Source organism: Dicentrarchus labrax, unplaced genomic scaffold (genome assembly GCF_905237075.1).
Source record: "Dicentrarchus labrax unplaced genomic scaffold, dlabrax2021, whole genome shotgun sequence".
In the NCBI taxonomy this organism is placed as follows: Eukaryota; Metazoa; Chordata; class Actinopteri; family Moronidae; genus Dicentrarchus; species Dicentrarchus labrax.
The window spans coordinates 26,091,833-26,112,156 of NW_026136702.1; the positions used below are offsets into that span (position 1 = coordinate 26,091,833).

The 20,324-nt window shown below is 39.5% G+C and overlaps 1 protein-coding gene across 1 annotated transcript; it reads left to right on the forward strand.

Moving 5' to 3' along the window:
* Positions 1–2,359: 2,359 nt before the first annotated feature.
* LOC127376775 (inactive pancreatic lipase-related protein 1-like) lies at positions 2,360–19,577 on the forward strand. The gene is made up of 12 exons (XM_051424020.1): positions 2,360–2,477; positions 3,859–4,010; positions 4,222–4,341; positions 5,786–5,920; positions 6,952–7,060; positions 8,380–8,499; positions 8,945–9,061; positions 12,472–12,590; positions 14,191–14,320; positions 15,012–15,126; positions 18,116–18,283; positions 19,453–19,577. Exons 1-12 carry the CDS (start codon positions 2,429–2,431, stop codon positions 19,520–19,522), a joined length of 1,404 nt encoding a protein of 467 aa, XP_051279980.1. The 5' UTR covers positions 2,360–2,428; the 3' UTR covers positions 19,523–19,577.
* The last annotated feature ends 747 nt before the right edge of the window (positions 19,578–20,324 follow it).

Sequence of the window (20,324 nt, forward strand, 5' to 3'; positions counted from 1 at the left end):
GAATGACAATATAGTAAAACACCAGTTGTAATAATCTAAAATATGTCTTTATAAGAGAAGTAATAACTGTTAACAAATACTGTACATAAATACACACTTAAAAATTGCACTTATATCTGCTTACAACTACATTACAGTGTTTTATAAACTATTTAAGAAATGTTAAACACCAAATAAGTGTTACCCAGTAGAGTAGATAGTTGGATCCCAGGGGTCATTCCTCCTTCCTCCTTCTGTAGACACAGAGAGCCTGGCACAACCTTGTACAAAATGTACAAAATCATGATTCTGGTCATTAGAGACAGACTTGCAGTACAATTATATCAGAATTAATGAAGAACATGGAAACTGACAATGTCATTTTACTTGTGAGTTAAGTTTATATTGTCTTGTATGTGGCGATTGTATTCATACCGTAGTTGTGAATCAGCAGAGGCTACCTGTGTGCTGTATAAGCAGTGTAGATTGTTCCTACCAGCTGCTCACACAGAATAGATTCAAGATTCAAGATTCAAGATTCAAGAACTTTGTTTGCCATTTGTGCTTGCACACATAGGAACTCTTGTGTGGTTGTTTGTTCAGAGAGTCAAGTCAAGTTAAAAAGACACACAAGAAAGACACATAAATCTATAAAACATATACTTCTCTAGAAATAAAAAGAAAGTGCATAAAACCCTATATTAATGGAAAGTGATAGCATTGTAAATTGCACAAAACCCTCTATAGAAGTGTAAATTGCACAGGCCCAGGAGACAATATGATATAATATGATATGCTTCTATACTTGTGTTCCTATAGTTCTAAAAGTAGAACGGAGAGAGCCTTCAGTTACCAGCTCCTCTCCTGTGGAACCAGCTTCCAGTTGGGGTTCGGGGCAGAACCCTCACCACATTCAAGAGTAGGCTTAAGACATTCCTCTTTGATAAAGTTATAGTTAGGGCTGGATCAGGTGAGTCCTGAACCATCCCTTAGTTATGCTGCTAAAGGCCTACTTTCTGGTGCACTGAGCTACTCTCTTCCTCTCTCTTTCTGCACTCTTTCTTTTCTTTTTAATGCATGTTATGCTATTTTTTTTGAGCTTTCTGTAGGTCTCATGGTTGCATGGTCTTGTTTGACTGCCATTGCCAATACTGTTGTTGCTGTGCACCTGTTGCTGTCGCTCTCTCTCTCTCTCTCTCTCTCTCTCTCTCTCTCTCTCCCCTCGAGACAGACACCACCCACCTAGAGCCGAGGATCTGTCCTAGGTTTCTGTTTTAAAGGTTTTTCAGGGAAGAACTGTTGGGTCTCTGTAAATAATGTTATAAAGAGTTCGGTCTAGACCTGCTCTATTTGAAAAGTGTCTGATAACTTCTGTTATTGGTGCTATACAAATAAAATTGAATTGAATTGAATATTAGAGGGTTTTTTTGGAGCGTGTTCTGTTTGTGGTGATGCTGTCCGCTCGTCTGTGCCTGAGGTTGTATGTGCAGTTTTTGTGTTTGAGGAGGGAGTGAGCTGGATGTAGTATGTCTCTGATGATTCTCTCTGCTCTTTTTTGACAGCGCTGTGTGTAGATTGTGTCCATGGAGGGGAGTTCTGTTCTGTTAATCCTCTCTGCAGTCTTTATGACTCTTTACAGAGCCTTCCTCTCAGTCTGTATGGTGTTTCCATACCAGACAGTGATGCCTGTGGTGAGGATGCTCTCTATCAGTCCTTTGTAGACCTGGGTGAGAGGGCGACAGTGGAGACCAGCTTTTCTGAGCAGCCTGATTAAATACAGTCTCTGCTGGGCTTTTTCCACTGTGGCAGCAGTGTTCAAAGTCCAGTTCAGATCTGATGTTACTTGTAGTAAGGAATCTGTAATTGTCAGCCCTCTCCACCTCAGTCCTCTTAATGATGAGGGGCTGCAGGGCGGGTGGATTAGACATGTGATTATGAAATCCTGTTGACTGTAGATATCTATAGTACAAAGTGTGTCTCTCCAGATCTACTGACCAACACATCTGTTCAAATTCTGAACCACAGGTTAAGGCACTGTGTATGTATAAGCAGACTTGTAACTAATAACTGACCTGTTTTTGACCTGACACACCTGTATGTTTCCCACTGCCTCATGGCCAAAAAGCCTCCTGACTGCACTATTTAAAGCAGTGCAAAGTTAGTTCGCTACTTTCTGTCTGGCCTCAAGGTGAGTATACAGCATCATTCTGTTCGTATCTTTGCTTCACTGTGGCTCAGATTGTGGAATAGGTAATCAAAGGATTGATGGTTTGAACCCCAAATCTTTGGATAGAAAACTCTGTATAGCTCCTGATGAGTAGTTGGCATCTAGCATGTCAGTATCTGTGTATGAATGTGTGTGTGAATGGAAGAATGTGACAAGTGATGTACAAATACCAGTCCATTTACCATTCTCTACAACCAATTCTCATGGGACTTTGTCAAACAGATGTCACAGAGTTTGGGTCTGCTCTGCTTCCTCATTGGCGCATCATATGGCAAGTTAACATTCATTTTACTCAAATGGCAAAGTAAGTAAGTTAAAGTGGTACATGTTTTCAGTGATTGGTTTTAAGCTGCTAGTGATGAAACCTCTTAAGATACAGATTTCCTCTTTTGTTTCCCTGTCAGATTCAGATCTAAGAATCCAAGTTCTCAATGGCTGCCAAGGTCAACAAAAAAAAATAATATTCCAAATTTCTTATGTATTACTTTTGCACATTTGAATCTCCTGAAAAACAAATGAATGCTTTATTTTATTCTTGCTGATAGTGGAACAGCTTTTAGATGATATAACATCAAAGTACTTTTTTGGAAAGTGATCAAAACCTATGGCTTCAGTTCACTTTGAGGTCTTTCAATTGAGTCCTTTAACTATGGGGCTAGAAACGTGAAATTTGGGTTTGGTATGGAAAATTTGGCATTGAAAACAAAACCTGACCTGAAAACATAAACGTTGAAATTGAAACAGGTTTTGCCACTGAAAAAATACAAAATAAAGTGTGTGTCTGATCAGACGCTTTGGGGATAGTGACCTTGCTTGGTTCAGAGAAGGCGTGACATTTTCTCATCAATATGCATAAATCCACCCTCCTCTCAACATCCAAATGCTGACAGAACGTTGAAACTGAAAAGCATTGACACAGTCCATTTGAGCATTTGAGATAGAATCCATTGTGCTTCTCGGTAATCCTAATATGGAAATATATCATAATCAGAAATACTTTAATAATCCCAGGATATATGGTTTACTTTTTCATATATTTTCATATTCATTTTATATTTGATCTATGCATGATCATTGATTTTTGGAGTGTCCAAATTATATTTGGAGCCTGTAAACATTAGCTCCTGTTTTGAATACGCAGTTGTTCCACTTTTTATGAACATGACCATGCTGGCTGGAGTACTCAGATAGAAACTCAAATTAAGTCAGTCTAACAAAAAATATGATGATAAATGATGATGGTCAACAAGCTGAGATAGAAGTGAAAGTCTGACAATGGTAATGTGGTTGTTAAAGAGTAGAGAGACTAAACTAAAGAGAATGCAGTCCAGACCAAACTGGGTTCATCCGTTACTACTCAGTTTACCCAGTTGGTATAGATATTCTGTCCAAGTAAGCTTCAAATATGGACAAATGAATCATTTTGGACCCTTTTGGACTTCCTATTACCAAGACACAGTTCCTGAAAGGTCTATAAAGGGCCTTTTCAGACTAGAAAGCTTCAGAACCTCATGAGTCGAAAGTTTTATCTGAGTTGCCAATATATCATATTAAAATTGCAGTATCTGAGCAGTAACTGAGTATCATTGTGAAATTATCTCCATATGGGAGTCTGAGGGTTTGTCTTAGTGGTGTGTTCTTTATGTCCACAGCGGCTGAGGTCTGTTTTAATGACCTAGGCTGCTTCAGTGACCTGCCTCCCTGGGGGGGCACTGCTCAGAGACCAGCTTCTGTCCTACCCTGGCCCCAGGAGGAGATCGGCACCCGCTTCCTCCTCTACACACAGAAGAACACCTACTACCAGGCAAGAGAGGTTTTTTTTTTGCTGTTGTGTCTGACCATGTGAAAACCATGTGTGTAAGTATTGTAGGGACACTGCTGAAGCCTCAAATTAGCTTCTGCTGAACTTTTTAACACTTGTACACTTGGGCATGAGTGTATTGTATTAAGACAGATTTGAAAAAATGTTAACCGATCTTTTAAACTCTAAATTGCTTTTCTATTGAAACCGTCAGGAGATCAAGATTGACCAGTCCATCCTGGCTTCAAACTACAATGGAAAGAGAAAGACTCGATTCATCATTCCTGGTTATTTGGAAAAAGGAGACGAGGCCTGGCCACAGGAGATGTGTAAGGTAAGAATTTGACACACATTTAAAAAGTTCATATTCACTTCATATTTTATCACTTCCCTCTAGTGGTAGCAGTTGTTTTTGGTTTTATTTGTGTAGTTTTCAGATATTTGTCCATGAGATTTCAACTTCCACTCCAGTATAATGGAGATTATGTTAGAACACTGGATTATGTAATAACTTGACAAAATGGAATACAATTTCAGTTCCTTATGTAATAACAACTGCAATTTGTAACAATCTGTAATAAACAGCTTATGTAATACATTTTAAAATAAATAAATAATTATATATTATGGTGGATATTACAAAATGTGGGAGTTGCGCAAGCTTTTTGGCGGTGTTTTTGGGGAGCCCTGTCTAAAGACCATTGCAGTAGTCAACCCTGCCAGAAATAAATGAGTAAATAGTAAATGAATTTTTCCAGATTGGCATCTGACACAAAGTCCCTGAGTTTGGCTGGATTTGTAAGATGATAACAAGCTGATCTTGTTACTGCTTTTATGTAGCTAATTAGACTAAAATAAGAGTCAGCTGCAACACCAATGGGGCACCACAGGACACTCATTTAATATTTGGGAAGTTTCATTTTGTTTGGTTATTGCATAAAGTTATTATCATAACTAATTATAATTTCTGTATTTTGTAATAACCACCACAATATGTAATCCTTTATTACAAAACACAATGCTGTTTATTACAAATGTGGCAGATTATTACAAAATTTAGATGTAATTTCATACTGAAGTGAAAATGTATGACATTTTGTGATGTTATTACATAATCCAGTTTTGAGGTGTAAACAGAAAAAAACTAATTGTGCTAATTGTAAGATCCTGCAGCAGTCTGTGGGACGTTTACCCTCTAATATCAACCTGTAATAGAGCTTAGTTTGTCTTCGCTGGACTGAAACTTTTACAATTATTTTCCCCAGTTCTGATAAATGAGTCCGTGCTTTTGTGTCTTCACAAATACATTACTGTATGATGAAGCTCCTGAGTACATTTCTGAATGATTGTATAATAGCTACAAGTTTCCTGGTTAGATTAAAAAGTGTTTATTAGGCAAAAGAAGACTATTCCCTGTCTTTGCCCTTCAATTCTGGAATAGTTGTCACCAGTTACTATTGGATGATCCTATTCAACTGAAATTTTAAATTACTCACTATCTTTTATTATCTTCTTTTTATTAAGTAATGCTTTTGCTCTTTTGTTGATGTTATTTCTCAGTTCCTCTTTTGTTCTCTTGGGTTTGTTACTGTCCTGCCTGTTTGATATTTCATTCTAAATGTTTATTATTTTATTGTGAAGAACCTTGTCGCTCTTATTTCGAAAGGAGCTATGTGAATAAATGATCATAAATCATAAACCCTTTACTTATTGACTGACCCAAAAAATATTATTTTGTAAATTGGGTCAAGGTGCATAAAACCTGTTGCTGTGTCTAGGTAATGGTGAAGTGGGATATTGTGAACTGCATTGCTGTGGAGTGGAAGAAAGGTGTGAAGACTCAGTATGCCCAAGCTGCCAATAATGCCAGGGTGGTGGCTGCTCAGGTGGCATCCATGATCACATTCCTTATGGTAAATACAGCACTTCATTGACTGTCACTGCATACTATAGGTAAAGGTCACAACGTGTTCCATAGATAAATAAATGATTGAAAAAAAACTACAAGTATTCTTTCTCTATACGCTTTATTGCTGTCTGATTCCTTGCACAGAGATAGTCTTGTGATAGAGCTAGGCTAGCAGTTCCCCCCTGCTTTCAGTCTTTGTGCTAAGCTAGGAAAGCTTGTGTAAACCTATTCACACAATTTAGCGGAGGTGAGGTACTGCGAGTTGAGCTGCTCTCATTGGCTGTGCAGTTTCAACACGTCAGTAGCGGGAAACAATGGCTGCTCGCCTGGTCACACACCTGGTCACCTGACAGATAAACTATGAAAAAAGAAGTTTCTGAAATGATTTTAGGTTTGAAATAGTTAATGCAGGAACAGAATCTTGATTCTTATTTGGCAGCACTGCCTGGTTTAACAGTTTGATCTGAGTTTGGTGCGTTGAGCTGGACGGACTCACACAAGGTAGCCACGCCCTAAAACAGACCCTGCTTTATTGTCTATATTACTCTTAATGAGACCATCATTTACAAAATAAACATCATGCTGTATGGAAGAAGACTTAAAACTAGATCTTGAGACCCTAAACTCATTAGGAAACTTTTTACTGAGCTCATAAATCAAGGGAGAAGTACACTGCAGGGTATCTGCATTTTAATGCAGCCAATGGAGCTCCCTTCCTTTAAATTTAGATGAGTATTACAGGAATTTAGAGTCGTACTTGCATAAATTTGGGGTACTCTCAAGAGACAGATTTAAAAAGGCTGATGAAATTTAAGGAGCATAGGATATACCACACACACATACAAAATGCATGCTTCAGTTTATGTGACATTTTTTACTTTTTAAGCTGAGAATTGGTGTAATCACAGAAGCAACAACTAAAATAAATAAATGAAAAAGGGTGGAAAGGGCACAGACATATGCCTGCGCATGTATGATAGTGCGGTAGATACAGTGTGTTGGAACTGAACATATACTATATGTTACATGTTGCAGGGCAACTACAGGCAGAAGGCTGATGTGTTCCATATTATCGGACACGGCATCGGAGCTCACGCTGCAGGAGATGCTGGTAGCAGGATCACTGGCCTTGCACGCATCACAGGTACCCCTGCCACAGTCCTCACAATATAATAACCTGTCAGCTGAAGTCACTCACTGTTGTCTAAACATCTATTGTAGAGTATACTGAATTTTTTGTTGTTGTTATTAATATTATTATTATTATTTGTTTTTGAGTTTCAAAACCACAATATTTTATCAAATTTTTTCCGTAACTGTATTGAATTTACTGACATTACCAGTTTCATGTACAGATTGACACTGGCCCAACATATTGGTAACATTTACTCACTCTTCCAATACCTAGTCTATTGTTTTATATATTTAGATACACACTGACCCTGGCAGATCAGTGTGAGGTAGTGTATATCTCTGAATATTATATTCATTAAGCCTGAATATAAACCGAGTGGGGCTCTTAGATCCAGTGAGTGCAGCCCAGAGTTCAAACTAAACATGGTGAAGCAGCATTCAGCTGTTATGCTTCATGCAATTGGAACAAACTGCCAGAAGATCTTAGATGTGTCCTAAAAGTAGCAATTTTTAAATCCAGGCTAAAAACATTGTCCTTTAATGTGCCAATGATTGAGCTCTATAACTTGCCCTGTATTCCTGATGCACTTTAAGCTTGAATAAGACTTCTACTTACTCCAGGAGGGCTAAGATCTACTGGAAGGCTTTTGCTCTATCATTCTCTATTCAGTGTTCCAAAAGATACAAACGCATAGTCCGGGTTACTCCCATTTTGTTTGTTTTTTCTTTTTTGATTGATTTGATGCCGACACAAGTTTTAGAGGGAAAACATTTATAGCCCTTTTCATGTGAATTGTGCACTGATATTACTCTGCAAAGGTAATTATAAGGCTTTTTTCTTAAACAAATAACTGTGTTAAAGAATAACAGTAAAATAATTTGTACTGATGCTGATATGTCTGCAATAATATCAGCTGATATATTGTTCGGGCTGTCAAGTAGTCCCACAAGAGTGACATGTTTAGAAAACTGTTCATAATTTGATACTACATTGCCAAAAAATGCAATTACTTAAAATACTAATGGGATGACATAGACTGCACCAGCTTATCATATTACCTTCTGGTTAGAAGCTTGCACATTTTGGGCACCCCTGTCCGATGCTATTTTATGCAGCCATATGAATAAAATTCGAAATAATTTTTTGGGTAAAAGGTGCTCTTCTTTGTTGCAGTCCATCAGGTGATTTAGGTTTCTGAAACAGCAGAGTCTCTACATTGGAATCTGTCTCTGTACATGTTTGATTATTTGATAAAGACAATGTTTTTAGAAATGAGCTAAGATAAAATTGATTGTTTTGTGTTTTCACACCTTTCTTTCTGTGCTCAGGACTGGACCCAGTTGAACCTTACTTCCAGGACACTAATGCCACTGTGCGTCTGGACACCAGTGATGCCACCTTTGTGGACGTCATTCACACAGATGGCCTTCCTTTCAACTCCAAACTTGGTAGCTATCACTGTTGATCCAAATTAGTGTGATCCAAGGGAAAGTATTCACTCAGTGACTTCATTGTGTAAACTATATATAAGTACAGTACTATAAACAGCAGTGGTGTGCACAGACTTTTTGAAGGGCAGGGGCGGAAAGAAAAGAAGGGGCACATATAGCGCGTCCTCACCACTGTAGAGGGCACTTTAGCATGCGTTTTCAACAATTGGGCCACGAGGGGGGGCGACCGCCTAACCCTAACCCCCGTGCACGCCACTGATAAACAGTACTGTACCAGTAAGAAGTAGTGTGTAGTAATGTGACAAATGCTTACAGAAATGAAGGCCTAAACAATATTCAAGCCAATTTCGATTATTTAATGCTGTATGTTACCATTTCTTCATAGAGTTTGAAATAAGATCATCATCTTCATCAAATTTGATTTCTGTTTCCATCCTCTCAGGTCTGGGGATTTCACAATCTGTGGGCCACATTGACTTCTACCCCAATGGAGGAGAGCTGATGCCTGGCTGCACCACCAACAAAGGGAAACCCACTGACCTGGATGCCATCTGGGAGGGTGAGATAAACAGAGACACACAAACAAAGGTGTTTAGTACAATTTTACAATGAATGTATAAAACTTAACTACATACTAACTGGTCAGAGCATCATCATCATCATCATCATGGCAGGACACCATACACAACTGTACAAGAAAAATAATAACCATCAAACCACAATTTTAAGGTAAGGCATCTAAATCTATGAATTAGACAATAGGTGTAAGATGTTAACCTTCATTAACAACACTGAGTCATCAAGCAATGATACTAATCTGCCTCCGTTACGACCAGTGGTGGACTGGCCACCGGGAGCACCGGGACATTTCCCAGTGGCCTGGCCGCCGAACTGGCCCGCTGGGCGATTGCAGATGGTCGATACCAAAGGCTCGGTTCGGGTCGCGCTTGATTTTGAAATAAACAATCCGTCATGCGGCTCATTAGAGTAACTGCCTCACTGAAGCTCACACACACTGAGCAGCAACGTTGGGCACAAACACACCCCCTCCTCTCTTTGTCTGAGGCTCTCTGTCACAGCACTGCAGGCAGACACACACACACACACACACACACACACACCAAGGTGCGCCCCCGCCCCCTTCCTCCCTCCTCCCTCACCTGTCGTTCTACATGCTTGAAAAATGGAGCGAGATCGACAGCCCAAGAGGAAAGGTGGAGCAGAGAGGGAGAGGCTAAAAGCTAGAAGCACTGACCACAGATCAGCGAAGTGCTGTAAAATAACTGACATGTTTGTCAGTGAGGGAGCAGGTCAGACATTAAACAGTAGTGGCGGCAACAGACACACAACCAGAGTCTATCCAGCACCACCAGCTTCATGAGGAGGTTAGTTCCACTTTGTGGAAGCTGATGGGGCTAAAACTGACTTAATAAAACAAATGTTTTAAGTTGTAACAAAGGCTATTGCAAATTTTAGAATATGGTTAACTAACATAGACACAACATAATAAATTATATGAATATTGAAATCCTTGTATTATATTATTTCATTGAACTTTTATTTAACCAGATAAAATCACATTGAGATTAAGAACATATTTGTTGTTATATGAACATAGCCAAGGCATATAATGCGGCTGTGGCTCAGAAGAAGGGTGGGTCGTCTATTAATTGCAAGGTTGATGGTTCGATCCCCGGCTCCCCCCGCCACGAGTCGAAGCATCCTTGAGCAAGATACTGAACCCTCAAATTGCTCCCGATGCTGTGCATGGAAGACGTGGAGAATAAACCTACACATCTGCAGTGTGCCACCTGTGTACCTCTCACTTGTGGTATGATACTATGGTTGTCACAGTGGTCTGGTACCTGTTACATTAAAAATAGGATTGGTCTCAAGTTTAGATGGATTAAAAGTGTAGTAGTAAATGAAATAGAATAGAAATTTCGGTTTATGTGATTTGAGTACAGGTTATTGCAGCACAACAGAAACATTTATTTTGTAGGGGAAATGACTGGAAAAAGCTGTGTGTGGGCGCATGTGGAGCCTTTACTTTATTATTTTACACTCTTACATCAGTAGGCGCCCAACCTAACTCACTCTTGGTGTTTTGCGTTAATCGGGTGGTGGTGGCCTGGGATGGTATCAAATTCCTGGCCTGAATATTGTCCCAGTCCGCCCCTGGTTACGACAGTCAATCACAGGAGTAGACCATAGACTGTTCTCTGCATTTCTGTGCTTTGATTGTGTTGTGCTATGATTGTGATTGCTGTAGTTGTCTTGTATGTCCACTGCACAAATTAAGTAAAGTTAAGTTTAGGAAAATAAAGCAATTTGCCTTTAGTTGAAATCAGTGGACAATGTTTATCACTTGATGTTGTGCAAAATCAAAACATCCAAAACAGCCAGAATTCCCATTTCCCAGTCTCATTTGAGCTGTTCCCCAAAAGATATTTCTTTACCTACTCTCCCTCTGACTGCGTTATCCTCATATTTCTACCCCAAACCCAATCCCATTCCCAATCCTCATGCCTAAATCTAACCAACCCAACCAGTGAAGACAACTACTACTAACCATTAAGAGAGTAGGGCGAGTCATTCCTTCAGCATCCTAGGAAAAGAAAATTGTAGTTCCCCAATATCCCTCCTGCTCATAGGGGTACAGTGCCCTCTTGTGGTGTTAATGATGATGCCATTATTTTCCCCACCATGCTACATAAGCATTAATGATTCCAGCATCATTAGACATTGACATCTCAGGAAATGTGTCTCATCGATGACTGTCAGCTTATTAATCTGCAAACCTTTTTTGACATGAAATGCATTAAGCAGAGGTGTTGACTCAAATCACGTGACTTGGACTTGAGTCACAAACTTAATGACTTTAGACTATACCTGACAAAATCAGAAGACTTGCAACTTGACCTTGAATTTAACACCAATGACTCGTGACTTCTTCTGAGCTTGAGCCTTTGACCTCTCCCCAAGCCCAAATATTGAAAAGTATGTTATTTAAAAAGTGTGCCACAAATCAATTAACTTACCTTTATTTCCTGAATCAACTATCTGTACATTTACCAACACTTGAAGTGACCTTTTGATACACTACTTTGATGCTTTACACACTACACGTCCAGGTGTCTCAAGTCTATAGGCTTCATCACCGGCATGCTTTTTATACATAACACACTGACTAATATATCCTTTTTTCTCAGCCATGCAACTTACAATGCAGAGCCCCTGTGGAATATTGGAGTTGTCCCAACGGAAAATCGTAAAGAAACCCCAGGCAGAGTTATTCCTGTTGGACCAATCTGAATAAATATTTTCTGCTATGGATGACGACGGCATTCTTTTGAAATGTGCCGCTGAGAAGCAAGGCTCAAGTGGCAGCATTGGTGCCATGCCTGGGTCTGGAGGGTGGGGGTGTTGGCACAGCTGAATCTGCCACTTTTGATCCTATAGATAAGAGAGGGAGAGTGGGAGCCAGGCTGCATAGCTGGAGGTCTTGGAGCGCCTGGTGTTTGCCCTGTACTGGAAGAGAAAACAACAGAAGCCATGACCTCTTTCTATGTTTGTCTCTCCCCGACACTGTCTCTCTGTCTCACATTCTAACTCTAACTAAGATTCTCCTTATTATTTATTTACTGGTGCTGACTCTCAAACTGTAACATCCTCATCAACTTATTTTCTGTGCTGATTTTCACAATTATGGCAGGGAATTTCATTATATTATTAAAAATAATTCTCTGTCAACTTCTCAGCCTTCTAATCTGTTAGATCTTTCTCGTGCTCAGCAATACATAATGACCATGGTCAGAAGGTCATGAGATCATACTTTTCTAAAATTCAAGACTCAAATCTGCATTTACATCTCTTCACTGATTCCTCTTTAGCGTACCCTCTTTTAACACTGCTTCCTCTTACTTCTTCTCCTTCTCCTTGCTATCAACTGCTCCAATCTTATGCCAGGTACCATGAAGTTTGATGCCTGCAACCATGTCCGAGCCCACCAGTACTACAGCGAAAGCATAGTCAAATCCCAAGGCTTCGTAGGATTCCCCTGCTCTGACAAGGGCAGTTTTGATGATGTGAGTCTTTGGCTATTATTATTTGGTTAAGTGGTTATTTTCTTTGCAGAATTTCCATCGTGAGACATTAGTAAATTACACATTCTACAAACTGAAATATCTGTCTCTTTGGTTGGTGTTCAAAGTTATTTTAAATAAGTGACTGTGTTGACCTGGAAGTGTTAAAGCTGTGGTGATAATAGGATCAGGTGGAATCTAAATTCTAAGAAATATAGCTTCAGTCCTAGCATAAATAACCTTACCGTAATGAGAAACACATCCTTAATAAAAAAACAAGAGGAGATAAAATCCCATACTTAAGTGGCAGTACCGAAGTGTATACTAATATTGTAATACTCCATTACAAGAAAAGTACTGCATTTGAAAGTTTTTCTCTATTAAGTGCAGAAGAATTACAATACAATATACAGTAGACTATATATTGAATTTGAATTTCCCTCAGGATCTATCTATCTATCTATCTATCTATCTATCTATCTATCTATCTATCTATCTATTGTAGTATTGTATTTTTATTACAGGTGCAGTAAGTATCTTCTCAGAATCTAGACACCAAATTCAAATAATTTCCCTCATAGGTATACAAAAGCTTTGCTTTAATTAGTGTATAATCACCTGAAAATGACAAGCATTGTGTTTTTGTAACACGTAGCTGGTTACATGCTAGCATTAGCCAGTCACGATAGCATGCCAAGCCAGCTACCTTGCTAACTGGCTTTGTTGGTTCATTTATTTAAAGGACCAGTGTGTAGGATCTAAGTCACAGATTGCAACCATTATATACAATACAGCTCAGCCTTCCCAGTGTGTAGGAGAAACTACAGGCCCAATCTAGACACTGTGTTAGATGTGTACGTTGTTGGCTACTGTAAATATGGTGGCTTCAAACCATGTATCATACTTATATGAGCGTCTGGTGGTAGAGGTCACAGATGAGGGATCTGGGAGGCATCTTATGTCCTCAATTTTAAAAGTGACTCAGGGCTATCAGATGGGCTCAGACAAGAGGAGGTCTGGGGAAGGAGAAGGGGCCCTTATCTCCACTGGCCTAGCATGTGTATGGGACAGCCACCTGTTGCCGTGGGACACTGATATGGCTGTGAACCATTTCTTTGGTTTTAGAAGTTGATTCGGCAAGATTGGATTTGTGTTGCGGTGGAGGGGGCGATGCAAATGGGCTTCCCTCATGTCTTCCACAGGGAGGGCTTGTATCTGCAGCTGTTGGTGTTAATGACAGTTTATCCCTGCTTTGGACACATGTCCCCGATCAAAGGAAGCCCAGAGAGCGCCGAGCATGACCTCATATGACTATGTCCCTGTTGAGAGATGACAGCACCTCCTTGTCGTTCACCTCGTAAACGCTCCCTGGTGTTATTCCTGCAGCCATAGCTGAGAGCCGCAAAGTCAGCCTGTTCCCACACAGTAACTTATCGCAAAACCAGCGCCATTCTCTGCCTTTATATTTATAAGGTGGCAATCTGCAACATTTTAAAGGAGTATGGGGGGAAAGTCTTTTCCCTGACTATTCATTGATAGGGAAAGACACTCCATCACAGGGTGAGCTCATTCTTCACACCTCACTGTGTCCTTGTCTTCACAGGGAAAGTGTTTCCCATGTGCAGACGACAAATGTCCTCTGATGGGCCACTACGCTGAAAGGTTCACTCTGACTGATGGCATTTCAAAGATGAAGTACTTCCTCAACACAGGCAGTTTAAACCCATTTGGCCGTAAGTACCCTGTCCTTCCTGTCCTGGCAAAAAAAAAAAAACATGTGACTTGAACATAGGTTGTAGGAACTCACATTTTAGATTTCAGGGTAAATACAGCTACAGCGAGCCACTAGAAGAAAACACGAGCCAGCAGTCAGTTGCAACCAGCACTGCTTAAGCTTGAGTGTGTAACCTAAGGTTGATCTATTGTCAGAAATGGAATTCAATATTCTTAGGCTTCATAGGTATGTTTTCGTTAATTTATAATCACTTCTTGTGTTTTTGTTAGATTGGAATGAGATGTTTTTATAGTATGATAAAAATATTATACTGCAATTATTTTGACAGATATTGTGATGAAATGATTCACGATTACTGTGGGAATGGTCATTTCTGCATCACAAATTTAGTTTTCGCTGAAAAAACTATTCAAATCATGATGATGTGACATTTATTGGGGTCTTATCAAAGAAACATGTTTTCTTAAATCTGGAGAAAAAGATTTGGAGGCCAAACATATATAACACATAAATGCAGAATAGACAAGAGAAGGCAAGAGTTTTTGTGTGTCTGAGTATCCGAGTGCATGCTTTGTTCTTTGATAATCCCCACCCATGGAAAATGATGCATGCATCAAGATGTTACGACACTATGCCCGAGCGATGGTAGATAACGTTTTCAGATGCTTTCTATTTCTTTCCATTTCTAGGTTACAGCTACAGAGCGACAGTAACCCTGGATGGTCCCCGCTGGCCCAACCCAGGCTTCATGTATGTGGCACTCACTGGAGATAATGACAGCACCAAGGAGCACCAGCTTTATGTGTAAGAACATTATAACATTGTTTTGTGGAACGCACTATGAGCTTCAAGTCCATGAAACATCCCTGACTGGGGAAAAGTGGTCTAGGATGTTGTGCTTCTCTTTGTTGACCAAGCCTGAGAGTTTGAACAACTGCACCATCTCTTATCTGATCATGTGACTCCCTGCTGCCTACATGACAGATCTGGTCAGTTCCAGATACTCACTGATGGTGTAATTTTACAGCTCAGCCAAAGTACCTTTCATCTCCTCTTTTACAGTATCTCTGCATGCCAGGAGCAGAGGCAGTGGGCATTAAGCTTTTTAAGCTACAGTTTCACTATGAGCCACTATATAGTTCCTCCACAGAATGTCAGACTGCTGTTTTAAAAGAAGTACAGTATGGTACACATTAGGTTGATGGGCTTCACCAATGCCTTCACCCATTAAATCTATTTCTGCATTAAAAAGACTATAAAAGCTAGACCTATGTTATAAATACATTCTATGAAAACATCCCTAGCCTGTATAGAGGGCAAGAGCCATAGTTTGAGGTCAAAAACACCATTCTAAAATTACAAATGCAATAATGGTAAATGGACCTGTACTTGTATAGCACCTTTCTAGTCTTCCGACCACTCAAAGCACTTTTACACTGCATACCACATTCACCCTTTCACACACATTCACTCAGTGATGGCAAAGTCCATCGAACAGAAACTAACATTCATATACATTCATAATAATGTAATAATGTATACATAACTTTGGTTAATGGTAAATGGACCTGTACTTGTATAGCGCCTTTCTAGTCTTCGGACCATTTAAAGCGGTATTACACTATCAGATATAGCCTATGATATATGACATAAATAACCAAAATGTCAAATACATATTTTAGAATATATAATAAATGCAGTAGTCCCCTGGAGTCATGTCCTGGTGTTAGCATGTTACAAAATGCTATTATTTTAAAATAAAAGACACACTGATGACATTACTTTACTTCCTTTTATCTACTTGCTGAACATCTATGAAGAGAGGCCCATGGGAAGGCCACTGTCTCTTTTCAGTTGTCAGAATGAGATTAATGATTCATAAATTATTATTATTATTATTATCATAATTATTTCATATGAAGCTTTTAGTTGCAGTTGTTAATAGTTCTGCAGTGCATTTTTTAAATTCGCGTCTCCATGCGGGAATGCAAACAGCAGCAACAAGATAGTGATGAAAATATGGTTTCATCTCGTCGAGGATCCAGGATGTTGCAGGTCTCTGTAAAGATGTGGGCAACAGTTTCTGATTTCCTGTTGATTGGCCATCTGTAGTTCCATTTTGGAGCAGCCATAAGTCCAAGCCAGTCCAGCATGGCTCCTATCCAGCTCTCCTCCTATCCTCCTGGGACAACGGCACCTGTCGTGGTGGGTTGGTCCGGCAGATCTGGCTGGGTGGATCGCCTATGAAGCCGAAAAGATACTATTACAACAAAAACAGAGAAGTTTGAAGGAGCTAGTCTACCGGCCACAGCGTCTGTACGTGCAGCTTTTGCCGCATTCAAAATCTCCCGATCCATTTGATTTGAACAATTTTGGCTCAGCACATTAAATCCAATCAGACATCATTCAAATATGTTTTCAGCAATAAAGCTGAAAAAATACAGATTAACATAAAAATGTAGCAAGTTTTAAGGAGCTACCGTAGTATGTAATTCTGTGATCACAAAGGAAAAGGTAGTTGGATTGTTAGTGTATAGTATAGTGACTCCAATGAAAGTATATAAAAAAAATATATATTTTTTATTTTTTATTACACAAGGTCAAAAGGATATATATCTACACATCCAGAATAACACAAAAAACAAAACAAAAGATAAACAAAAATAGAAAAATAATAAAGGGAAAGCTTCCTGTTGTAGTCTCATTGTTAGATCAAAGATTGTTGTATAGCAAATAGTATAGTATTCACCATACAAACATATCTGTACATACAGTATGCAATCAGAATTGACCACCGCACACTGGAATAACTTTTTATAATTTTCTTTTTTTGCTGAGTGAACCTGAGGAAGCTGCATTGCTGCGTTGCTCGCTCTTAAATAATATCATAGTAAAGTTATTCCAGTGTGCCCCATACGCAACAAACTACCACTTTTGATAGGTACTGACCTCTGCAGACCAGGAACACCCCACAAGAGCTGCAGGATTTGGAGATGCTCTGTCCCAGTCGTCTAGCCATCACAATGTGGCCCTTGTCAAAGTCGCTCAAATCCTCACGCTGCCCATTTTTCTGGCTTCTAACACATCAACTTGAAGGACAAAATATTCACTTGCTGTCTAATATATCCCACCCACTGACAGGAGCCATGATAACCAGATAATCAGTGTTATTCACTTCACCTGTCAGTGGTCATAGTGCTATGGCTGATTGGTGTATAGATACATACTGTACTGTGCATATCTGTATACACACATTCTCATGTAATTTTAACTAATTAACTTTTCAAAGAAAATTCTAACCCTTTAACCCTAAATTATCATCTTCTGATGGTGATCTAACTCCGGCCAAGTATTCCACCCTGACTCTGCTTCTTATTCCTGTTAACGTTGTTGTGTCTTTGTAGCTCTAAATACATATGTTTTCCACATCATAATGATGATATTGTTTAGATATTTTCCTTTGACATCAACCCTTCAATTACCCAGCATTATGGTCAAAGGACAACTATAAAAATTTGAAATTAACAGATAGACAGAAATCCATTTTTCAACTTTAATCCAAAACAATGCCACTTCCTAACAATACCAAAATAGATGAATATCTGACTCCTTTTTCTCTTCATACAATGTTGAATGAGTGTACCAGTATCAGTACCTGTGTATCACCAGCCAACTCTGTTGTAATGGATTACAATGTCAAAGCCATCTAAGGAGGAAGAGTTTCAAAAAATAAATGCATTCCTACAATTCATGAAGCGTGTTTTGAGTGCAGTCTGTTGTGACATTTCTCCAGGGGTACGATGGTGCCTGGAAGGACCTATGAGGTGTTGATCGACGCTGAGGTGGATGTGGGTGATGTGACAGAGGTGAAGTTTCGGTGGAACAACCACATCTTTAACCCCATGAATCCCAAGTATGGTGCATCCAAGGTGGAGCTGCAGAGAGGAAAAGACAAGAAGATGTAAGTTTTTTATATAATAAGTTCTGCCATTAGATTGATCATAGTTCATCATACAGGACATAGTTATTGATATGTTGTATTGGACTGCATTATATTCAGAGGAGTTTCTAATATTCTTCCCCCCCTCGTGTATGTAAATGGGAAGGACATAAACTTAGGAACACCTCTCAACGTAACACAGTCCAGTCCATGGACAGTGCCCTAGTTCACTTGGTAGAGTTCCAGCACCATGTATCATAGCTGAGTACTTATTATCAGGGAACTGTTGGGTCTTTATAAGGAGTATTTGACGTCCTGAGATAACTTTTGTTATAAATTGGCGCTATACAAATAAAACTGAATTGCAGGTTTGATTCCAGCCCAAGGTCCTTTACTACTCCCTCTCTTCCCTGTCTCTCCTGTCTCTCTCAAGATGCCAGTATCACAAATAAAGCACAAATCAATCACAGCTGTAGCACTGATGAAGGTCATTGTATTTACTTGTTTTACAGCCGTGATCTCTGAGATCCTAAACAATAGTCATTTTCTGTTTTTTAAACCTGTAATTAGTAAAAAATCAAAAGCAATTCTCTTAACCTCAGGAAAAGTCATAGAGTATCGAGGTGGTAATTGTATGCTTTTCAGGGGGGCTGGGGGACTGATGAACAGAGCTTGGCTGTGTGTCTGTTGTCACACTGTAGCAGCTCTCGACACCACTGTGCTGTACTGTATGACATTGACTGGCTTTGGCCACTAGAGGGAAGCATGGGACTGCCCGTAGTGCCCTCCGGTGGTTAGGGCAGCTGGGGGTGGGGCTGAGATGAGATGGTAGTACATCCTGAAGATTTCTCTTAATGGTATTTACTGATCCTTTGTCACTGCCTTTATTTCATATTACAATACAGCTCACAGTAGAAATAAAAACATTGTGATGGGAGGAAGAGATTTTCTCATGCTGGAACAAAACTGAACAAATGCATTATTGGATTTAATTGTATTAATACATAATTTGGCTTGTCAACCGATTCGGTGCATACTAGGATTTATTCCTCAGTGACAATATGAGCAACTGTTTAGACACCTTTAAATTGATTAAAATAGATACATAAGCCAAAATGTTCGTTCACATTCTCTTCTAAAGTGTTTCACTCAGTCTCTTTCCTTTTGTATCTCCTTTTCTTCTCTCACAGTTTCTCCTTCTGTGGAACAGGGAACGTGGTGGAGAATGCCATCCAGTCTGTGCTTCTATGCCAAGCTTAACCAGCCACAATCACCATGTCACTCAGAGTCTTTCAATAAAGATTTTGCATTCAAACCTCTTCAGCTCGCTCTCATTTGATCCTTTGTGCAGGATGTAGCAGTGCTATATGATGATCAGACAATGAAGAGAGCTTGATGAATGGGCTGTGAAGTCACTTAAAGACACAGTTTAGACAGGAAACATAACAGAATGTTGTGATGAAACCAAGGTGATGTCTTCAGGTGTATCGTTTTGTCAACAATCCAAAACTCAAATATTACAGTCACAGAAGACTAATTCAAACAGGGGCCAGAAAATTTTGGCTTTTTTTAAATTACTCAAAACAGTTTTTCTGTCAATCGACTAATTGTTGGAGCTCTAATATAGATTATTGTGCACATAGATCATAATTACTTTTCAGGCATTTTATGCCTTTCTTAGATAGTGATAGTAAAGACATTACAAGGAAGGAAGGAGAGAGATGCAACAAAGGTTACTACTAGAGATGCAAAATGACAACAAACATGAACAAAAACACCACAAAGAGATGCAAATCAACTACAAAGAGACACAAAACCACCAAAAGAGATGGAAAAACTACTACAGGGATACAAATGCAACCCATAAAAATACTTAAAATCACAAGGAGAGGCAAAAACACCGCACCCTCACACAATACCACCACAGAAAGGCTAAGAAAGAAGACTGTTGTCACACTGTAGCAGGTCTCGACACCTCTGTGCTGTACCATATGACATGGACTGGCTTTGGCCACTAGAGGGAAGCATGGGACTGCCCCTAGTGCCCTCTGGTGGTTAGGGC

Bases quoted from the DNA above. Each gene is read 5' to 3' on its own strand.
- LOC127376775 (XM_051424020.1), top strand. From the start codon at position 2,429: ATGTCACAGAGTTTGGGTCTGCTCTGCTTCCTCATTGGCGCATCATAT. The intron at 4,011-4,221 runs GCAAGAGAGGTT...TGAAACCGTCAG, and splicing joins AGAAGAACACCTACTACCAG to GAGATCAAGATTGACCAGTC. The intron at 12,591-14,190 runs GTGAGTCTTTGG...TTGTCTTCACAG, and splicing joins ACAAGGGCAGTTTTGATGAT to GGAAAGTGTTTCCCATGTGC.